The 9,990-nt window shown below is 32.2% G+C and overlaps 1 protein-coding gene across 2 annotated transcripts; it reads left to right on the top strand.

The window, feature by feature from the left end:
- The first annotated feature begins 1,207 nt into the window (after nucleotides 1-1,207).
- LOC115711506 (thylakoid membrane protein TERC, chloroplastic) lies at nucleotides 1,208-6,016 on the top strand. 2 transcript variants are annotated; one of them, XM_030639851.2, is made up of 14 exons: nucleotides 1,208-1,493; nucleotides 1,581-1,667; nucleotides 1,947-2,053; nucleotides 2,154-2,230; nucleotides 2,397-2,484; nucleotides 2,630-2,710; nucleotides 2,796-2,852; nucleotides 3,505-3,586; nucleotides 4,168-4,217; nucleotides 4,511-4,567; nucleotides 4,670-4,748; nucleotides 5,121-5,179; nucleotides 5,558-5,615; nucleotides 5,713-6,016. In XM_030639851.2, exons 1-14 carry the CDS (start codon nucleotides 1,358-1,360, stop codon nucleotides 5,802-5,804), a joined length of 1,110 nt encoding a protein of 369 aa, XP_030495711.2. In that variant the 5' UTR covers nucleotides 1,208-1,357; the 3' UTR covers nucleotides 5,805-6,016. The 2 variants fall into 2 exon arrangements, with proteins under 2 accessions (XP_030495711.2, XP_030495712.2); XM_030639852.2 differs by lacking the exon at nucleotides 2,796-2,852 and having other exon boundaries at nucleotides 1,255-1,493.
- Nucleotides 6,017-9,990: the final 3,974 nt, after the last annotated feature.

A 9,990-nucleotide genomic window follows, 5' to 3' on the forward strand; every position in this document is an offset into this window, starting at 1 on the left:
CAACCAAATGTAACCATATACGAATCCGTTTCATAGTCTGAGATAGTCACCTGAAATCTTCCAATCCAGTGCTTAAGTATGAAAATTTTCAAGTGTTTAGGATTGTATCCTTTGTTCGAGTAAATACGACATAGTAAACGGAAATTAGACACATTAAAGGTAGGGATAGATATATTGGAGATGCTAACAACATATTTTTCTCGTTCAGTAAGAGCATTTGACACATCTGTTAAGAAGGATTCCATGGTGGCAGTAGAAGGTAAGGCAATCGAAGGGTAAGAAGGAGGAAAGTAAACCTAGAAAAAACCAAAAATTCTCACTTTACAGTAGGAAAGTTTAAAAAGATAGAGGCGGGAGTAGTTAAATTCATGTATATAGAATTAGATCTCATACAATTAAAAAGAAATGACTACACTAATTGTCACAGAGCATACATTAAGGGCAGACAACGCTCTACTTTTTTAGAGATCAAAATCTAGTAAAAATAAAAACTTCAATTAATCTCATGTATTAAATGTATATTAAATCAATTAATATATTTTAAATAAAATATATTAAATATATAAAATTATAAAAGTATTTTAAAAATATATAAATATAATTGGATGACCATTGGATGATAATTGGATCGGTTTGGTCGGTTATTCATTGGATCGAATGTCCCATCCAACAACTGATCCGATTCGATTGGATTTTTAAAATTTACATCCGATTTGATCTAATTATGATTGGATATTCGATTCTATTGGATTGATTAGGATTGGATCGGTCGGTTGTAATTGAATTGGATGACTTTCTGCACACTCCTATCAGTAAGGGCTTCTCCAATAGAGAAACCTAAATTTGGTGTTAAATCAACACCAAAAAATTATTATTTCAACACTAATTTTTTTTTTCAATTCTAACCACAACACTGAAAATTATAACAAAATTTTTATTCTTTACTATTTTATTATTTTATTAATATAATAAGAATATTTTAATACTAAATATATATAATTATTTAGTTTTTCTACTTAAAATTATTATTTAATTATTATTTTTTTTTGTTTAAAAAATAGTGTTGTTTACAGTGTCCCACTAAATTTGGTAGGACACGATAAATAAAATTATTTATGAGTATAGTTTTAATGTCCTAGTATAGTAAATATAGGGTGAAACTACACTATATTTGTGTTTTAGAGATCGGTTGGAGATGTCTTAACGAGTTGTGCACCGATAAACAAACAAAAATAAATAAATAAAAATCCGAGAATAAAATAGAAAGGAAAACATATATAAAAAAAAAAGGATAAGAATCATAAGATCAGAAGAAGGCCATCCCTTCTTTTGAATTTTCCACCAATTCCGAGCATCCATGGCCGTCGTCTACAACCGACTCCACTATTCTCCCATTCCCACCTTCCTTCTTAGGCTTCCTGTGCCTTCTCAATCCTCGAGCTTCATCTCCTATGGCTATGCCTTTCCTCACATTCCTCGCCTCATCCGTACAGGTTTCCATCTCTCAATTTGAACTTTCTCTCTCTCCTTCTGTTAGTGGCAGACTTTGAGCTGAGTCTGAACATTTATTTGAATTTCAGATTTTCGTACTGTTCGTTTTCAATCTTCACTGGTTTCTTGCTCCAGACGAACTGAGCACCAAGACGATTTGTCTACCTCAGCTTCAGGTCAGTCTTAGCTTGATTTTGATGTTAGAGCTAAAAATATACTTTAATTTAGCGATATTTCTGCATAAAAAATATTGTATTCTTCATTATTTGTAGTGATATTTGACTTTTAGTTATCTTAAGGCGATTTATTTATATGTGGTGTTTTCCTTGAAGCTAAGCTTTCTAAGAATGTTTCACTAGTTTAATTGAGTGTCATTTATTTATTTTTTCCCGTATCTTGGCGGTTTGTAATAATATGGTATTTGATTGTAAGGACTATCTATCATGATTATGCAGATATTAGCGATGTTGATATCTCTCGCACTACTCCTTCAATAATTTGTTCAGAGAAAACTAAGCAAGATGAAAGATTTGTTTCTTCTGTTAGAAATGTGGCCTTGTGGGTAAGTACTTGCCAATTTGTTTCCAATTGTGGTGCTTAAGCTTTTATTAATTCTTTCCTTACAATATTAAGATGCGTTTAGTTTTCATTAATTACTTTAGGTCAGCGCGGCGGTAGCATTTGGCATTGCTTTAGGGTTAAAGGAAGGAGGAGAAAAGGCAACCGAGTTTTTCACTGGGTATGCTGAATCATTTCATCACTTTTTGTTTAAATCAACAAGAGTATGTAACCATATTAGGACGTCAAACAGCTACTAATTGAGCTGCCCTTTCGTTGATTTTGTTTATGGTTTCTGCAAGTTCTGTTCTTGTATGTTCATTATCTGACGACCAAACTGTTCTCAGGTATATATTAGAGCAAAGCTTGTCAGTTGATAATCTGTTTGTCTTTGTTCTGATTTTCAAGTACTTCAAAGTGCCAAGCATGTATCAGGTGTGTCTCATACTTCTAATTATTCAAGATATCCTATTGGGAGGCCTACATAGGTTCCATACATTCAGATTGTTTAGGTGTTATTATTGCATTAATGTATCTATGCCATCGTGAGGTAACAATATGCTTAAATGGTGGAATACAGAATCAGGTACTTTCTTATGGCATTGTTGGTGCAGTGGTCTTTCGTTTGACAATAATACTTCTTGGTACAGCAACACTTCAGGTAAAGATCATGTTTTTTGTGCATTGGTTTAGTAGCTTTTGTGGTTGTGCTTTTCCTAAATCTCTTTCCTTTGCTTTTGTTCTAGAGGTATGAAGCAGTAAACCTTCTACTAGCTGGCATACTACTTTTCTCATCTTTCAAGGTGAAATTCTCTTTAAAAAATATGTAGCTGTTCTTTATTGATTTTATTTTTCATCACTGGATTATAATTGAATTTTGAATTAAGGAGGTTAGTTAACTATTTGAATTTATCTTTATTTGGGTGAAGAATGTTTTGGTTTCTTCGCCTAATCCTATAATATTTGAGGAACAGATTATTATAGCAAACGCTATGCAAGTACTTAGAAAGAACTTGAACCTTAAACCACCAAAGTAACCTTCTGTTTCTCTCTGGGGTTTCTAAATGGACACACAGACAAATATAGCAGATATCTTTAGAGGCAAGATCATAGAATGGATATGCCACCACATGTAAACACCAGTAGATATACCTTTTTAGATTCATTCAGTTAGTTCTGTGGGAAGAATTATTCATAGCCGTCCCAGTTCTGTGTTTGAAAACCAATTTCAATTTCAATTTGAAAGAGAAACTGATTCCTGATTTCAACATGTTAGGTGGTTTTATTTGTCATCACACTAATATGCACACACTCACACACACATATACATATAAATGTGCACGCTTGTGTGTGTATTTTGTGATACCTCTTGATGTAAAATGTCTGCTCATGATGTTTTATGCAAATCATTCTAGCTAAAGTGTGATGACACAAAATTTTATTATGTTTGGATAGCTATTTGCTACTGAAGAAGATGACACTGACCTATCTGACAACTTTATAGTGAAGACATGCCAGAAGGTTATCCCTGTTACAGGTATTATTGTATCTCATTGTCTGTTTGCCTTCTGTTGAATCATTCCATATCACTGGCTTTCCATTAATTTAGATGGAAAAGTGTTGTTATTTTACACTTCAATGAGAATTGAAAAGCACCATTAGATGGCTTTTTTATTTTTATTTTTCTGAAAAAAAAAATAAAAACTAGAAGCATATATAATTGATCTTTTGCTACTTGCAGTTTAGCTAGTGTTAATTGTTGTTCTGTTTTGTTAGTTAGGAAAAGTCAGCTGTCATTAGTTAGTTGGTTTTCTGTTATAAGGTTGTTATATTTTTCTGTTACTGGTTTTTCATTCCTTTGTATTTCTCGAGCTATATATTGGCTCTTTCCTGTACTTTTCTCTCTTGAGATCAATAAAACTTTCCTCTGTTTTTCTCCAAATCTTTTCCCCTTTCTTGTAATAGCTAGTTGTTTCTTAACTTTTAATGGTAGATTAAAGAAATGAATGTGTTAATAGAATTTAACTTATTTTGACTACTTTTTTTTTTTTTTTTGAGATGACTACTTAATCTGTTGTAATCTAATATATATAAATATTTTTTATTGAACTCTTGCAGCTAGTTATGATGGTAATCGATTTTTTACTGCTCAGGATGGTGTATGGAAGGTTAGTCTTTTTATGAGATCTTGTCAAGATTTAGAATTAAAGCTTTAATTACATGTTTAGCTTGCAGAAAATACAGTTATTTCAAACTCTTAAGACTCTCATAGCAAATAATAACAATAATAATAAATTTTTTGATCCATCTCTATGTTCTTCATTTCAAAAGAAAGTTTTGTTATCTTGAAATGTGACTGATGGATCAACTAGATGCATTTTCGTCCTCTCATAAAACCAAGATTTAACGCTTTATATTATTTTCAATTTCATTTCTAACAGGTCTCAAACATTTTGGGCAGGCCACACCTTTACTTCTCACAGTAGCAGTAATCGAGCTCAGTGATATTGCATTTGCAGTAGGTTCTTCACCCAACAATTATTCCAGAAATGTAGTATACCTTTTATTATGACCAAATTTACATTTATGGCTATTGATGTCATGTCTTATTTTCATTTAGGTTGACTCTATACCAGCTGTATTCGGTTGTACACGGGATCCTTTCATAGTGTACACTTCTAATATTTTTGCCATCCTAGGTAATTCTTGCTATGGAAACTGTCCTAGATGCGTATATGTATGTGTTTATTTCTTTGTAAATTATAATATATGTATAGGATGATTGATTGCACCAGATACTAGGATCTGATGTGCTCTCATCTACATTTCTTTTTTGAAGTTATTGCATCAATGGACCAATTGTTCCAAAACTGAATCTATAGCATTAAAGTCTAGGATCTGATGTGCTCTCATCTACATTTCTTTTCTGAAGTTATTGTATCATGCGGGCCAGTTGTTCCTAAACTGATTCTATGGCATTAAAGTGCATAATTTTGGTCTAATATGAGTATTACATGCATATGGCTATGTGCTGTAGATAATCTAATTAACGATATATTTGGGAAATACAGGTTTAAGGTCGCTCTACACACTAATATCTGAGGGTATGTCAGATTTGGTGTATTTACAGGTATGACTTGATTTCTTAGCCCAAATTTGTTAGTTGCTGATTCTTTCTGCTAGTCATTACACCCCCATATAATGCATTACACAGACCTATTGCTTCTTTGTCTAGTGAAAGAATGTGCTAGAGAATATTTTTATTAATAGGTTATATATATTACACATGCTTCGTATCATTGACTTAGACAATTTGGAAATTATAGCTAGAACAATGTAGACTAGATTAGAGTGTAGACTGGGGATGGTGTCAAAGAGGGTTCATCAAAACTTACGGAGCTATAGCAATTTTTACTACCCAATGACATAGATTTCTATATTTAGAATAAGTTTTAGAAATATTCTTCACTGAATTTTACTATTTAATTCCCTGATTTCACTGTTTCAGCCCTCAATTGGTGTTGTTCTCGGCTTTATCGGATGTAAAATGATCCTGGATTTCTTCGGTGGGTACTTTAGTAATAGCAGTCACTCTCATTATTGTTCCACTCTATAATCTTCCATTTAATCCAATAACCGAACTATCATAAGCTTTTCTTACAGGGTTTCATATATCTACCGAGATGTCGCTCGGTTTTGTAGCTACAAGTCTCAGTGCTGGGGTGGCTTTAAGTCTGTTGAAGAAGAGTGAGTAGCTCAAAGATTCAACAAATTCAAGGATAGGGACAGATGAACAATTCAATGAAGAATTCGATTTGTTCTTTTAAGACTAATATAAGCCTTTTCTTTTTAACATAAGTAATAAAAAAAAATAATATGAAAATTGTAAATGATAGTATGTAATGGTTCTGTTTATTTATTTTTGCGTTGAAAGTCCTGAAAATGGGGCTGGTTTAGAACTTGAAAACACAGTTTTATATTTTTGAAAACTTGAAAGGTGGGATCCACATGAGAATTCTTGATTGGTTAGGAGTTTTAAAAAAAAAGTAATTTGTAGTGTAAATAAGTAAGTGATGATAATAATACTTTAAGTTATATATTTTGAAATTTAGGTATTTAGTCATTAAATTTAAAATTATTATTCACGTGTTATAAGGGAAATTTTATTTACTATATTTAAAAATAATTTTAATTTAAAAAATATTCTCTTAAATATTTTATACAATACCATCCTATTAACTTTCAACTTTATCTAAAATATTTTTATTATTTTTTTTTTCAAAACTTAAAAGAACCTAAATAAATTCAATCTCTCTCTACAGCCCTAACATCTGCCACCATACCTTTTAGCCCCCACTGCCCACCCGAGCAAAGAACGACCACCATCCGACCCCACTCTGCCCACCTGCGCAAAGAACGAAAGACCCGAATGCACGAAGGTCCTATCAGTCCAAGATTCTCCATCCTTCTCCTTCGAAAATCTTTCTCCGTCCTTTGCTGATCCTTCTCCTTGTACGAAGGACTCGTCCACTCGCTCAAAGGACCCATCCAAGCTCGTTCCTCTGCCGTCAGAGCCCGTCTCTCGTCCAATTCGCCTATCATCTCGTTGGACCTATCTCATTCTTTAGAAAGATAGTTCAAAAAAAAAAAAGTTTGTTAGTTATTTTTTTGTGGTTGATTTAGAGCGATTATATATTATTTGTGTTGAAATACACTTCGTTTTGATGATTGTTTTTTTAATTTGTGGTCGATTTTATATGGTGGATATGGTATTTTTTTCGATCTAGTGTGGTGGTGGCTGAAAAAAAAAAAGAAAATGATGTATGTTCTCGATGATTTATCGAAAGATTCTCGACAGGTTATCGATAAGATTTAGCTTTTGGTGATGGTCATTAAGGTTAGCTGTTGTCGACAAGTTATCGATATGTTGTCAATAGGTTCTCTATCGATAAAGGATTGAAAAAAAATTGTAATTTTGGTTTTTAATTGATTCTCAGGTGAATATCGATTGATTATCGACAGTTTGTCGATAAGGGTGATAGTCATTAAGTTTAGCTATTATTGAAATATTCTCGACAGTTGAATCATAGCAAGGAAATTGTAATTTTCTTTTTTTATTGATTCTAACTTAAATATCGATTAATTATCGACAGTTGTTGATAGGCTATTGATATGATTGAGAATTTTTTAGCTAAGTTTATCAATGGATTATCAACATAATATCGAAATATTCTTGACAAGTTATAGTTCTTAACTAGTTTTGTAAAAAAAAAAAGTTAAGATTTTTGTTATTATTGATATGAATAAATGCTCATCAACTAATACAATTTTATTTTTGATCTTATTGTTTTGTAGGTATAAAGTCTATGTTTGATATGGTCGCCGTCATCTCTAAGAACACTCTTAGTTGACATTGTTTCTTAATAACCTCTGGCGGAACAAATTGGTCTTTTATGTACAACGAACAAATCTCCAATTTCAAATCATACTCCAATGTATCAACCTCCAACTCTTCATACAAAATGTTGCACATTTTTTATAGGGTTGTGCCAGTTTCAACTATTAACGCCAAACTTCTTTCGCTTTTATACACCCAATAAAATCCCTCAACACTTCAGGCTCCATCATACAATACAACCAAAAACACAAGTAATCCTGGATATCAATACAAAATACAAACAACTGAATAAGCATAACAAAAATAACAAAAAATTACAATAATGGGAAGCAGTGTTGATAAATAATCGAGAACCTGTAGAAAAGAGATCAATAATCGTTTCAAATAATAATCAGTCAATCATTGATAATGTTGGAATTTATTTTACCAGGATCTTAGATCTACTCACAAGTATGTTTATTAACACCCTAAATATGAACTTTCTAAAACGATGAAATAAACACATATAAAGTTTAAGAAACCTTACATTGGGTGCAGCGGAATAATATGACTCCTTCCGTTCAAATATCTAGCCCTTGATTCCTTTCTGTAGCAGAGCATTATCAATATCTGAACCTGGATCTCTTTCTTTGAATCTTTGATGCTGAAACCTCCTTCTTGCTGAAAGTCTTTCTTCACGATCTTCCTCACTATGATTGAGGTATCACTTGCTGTGTGTGGGCACTATTCTCACACTAAGAATTTCGAAATATTGAAGAAGAAAAGAAGAGGGAAGTGGCGGCTAAAGATAGGGAGAGAGAAGGCTCAAGTTTTTCTCTGAAGGAAAAATAGAAAATTTAAGTGTAATTTTCCTGAAGCCTTCACTATCTAGTTATAGCATTCCACAAGGGTTAGGTTTGAATTATTTGGCATTAAAATAATGAAAATATCAGTTTAAATTTCCTACAAAAGTGGCTGGCCCTATACTAGTGGATTTGGGCCTCACTTTTTGCAATTTTGCAGTTTTATCTTTTCTGCATCTGATTTTTCTCAAAAACGCCAATTTTCTAATTCAACCATTTAAATGCCAATTCTAACTATTTAATAACTATAAATAATTATTAAATAATATTGTCATTTATTATATTTATTAATTGAACCATACAAAGTATCATAATTAACAAATATGCCCCTATTAACTCTTTCTTTACAATTTTGCCCTTACTTAGTGAAAAATTCACAAATAGACATAGTCTAATTTGAGAATTATAATTGATTAATCAAAACCAATTATATGAGTCTTACAAGCAATATTATCTCAACTAGTGCGGGGACCATGGGTCTATATAACCGAGCTTCCAATAAGTAGATCAAGAATTTAGCACTAAAATTCACTAACTTATTAATTCTTCGTTGAATCCACGCATAGTTTTTAGAATTGCACTCTCAGTATATAGAATGCTCTATATGTTCCACCATATAGACGCATCATTAGTTATCCATTGTTATAATCCTAATGTGATCAATGATCCTCTATATGAATGATCTACACTGTAAAGGGATTAGATTACCGTTACACCCTACAATGTATTTTTAAAACACTTGACCCCGTATAAATGATATTTCAGCTTATGTGAAATGAGTACTCCACCATTTATGTTCGTTTGGTCAAGCTCGAAGGAGATCATCCTTTGCTTACTATTCGCCAGATAGAAGCTATAGATTCCATGTTTATGATAGCGCTCCCACTCAATTGCACTACCGTGTTCCCAAAATGTACGTATCACCCTGACCTAAAAGTAGGCTTAACTAACAAATCAAAGAACACGAATAGCCTTTCAAGATTGAGCCTAATCATAACAGGATTAAGAACATTTGATCTAGGATCAACTAGGCGATATTGACTTGAATAGATATTACGGTAAGTTTAATAAATCTAAGTCAAAGTTCAATATCGGTCCCTTCCGATGCATACTCCATGCATCCAACCTGAGCTTTACTTTAACCAATGCTCTGGAAAGAACATAGCACTTCTCCAAATGCAAGTAAACTCTGTTGTAGATTATCATATCAGTAAAACCCTATGTCTGATAAATCTAGGAAACTTTATTCACATAGTCATGTTTACTTTCCAATGTGTTGACGGCACAATAAACAAGATCAAGTATGTGAAAAGGGTTTCAGATGAATTTATACATTATGTATATATAATCATGAAATAAATCATGTGAACCATGCAACATTAAATGTTATTTCTGATCTATATTAATAAGTAAATCTGATTATATTGAAATGAGTTTTATTTAGGGCATAAAACCCAACAAACTCCCACTTGCACTAATATAAAACAAAACGTGCTTTTCAAATAATCTCAACACCTTGATATACAAATCAAGTGCAGTAGTAGTAAACTCCTTGTAATAGGATCTGAAAGGTTGAATTAAACACAACCTTTTCTCCACCATTACTCTTCCTTTAATCACAAAATCATTGATAATGTGAAATTCCTCTCTATATGTCTACTCTCTTGGAATACTGGATTCTATATCTTTGGCAACTACTTT

This window comes from Cannabis sativa, chromosome 3, assembly GCF_029168945.1.
Source record: "Cannabis sativa cultivar Pink pepper isolate KNU-18-1 chromosome 3, ASM2916894v1, whole genome shotgun sequence".
In the NCBI taxonomy this organism is placed as follows: Eukaryota; Viridiplantae; Streptophyta; class Magnoliopsida; order Rosales; family Cannabaceae; genus Cannabis; species Cannabis sativa.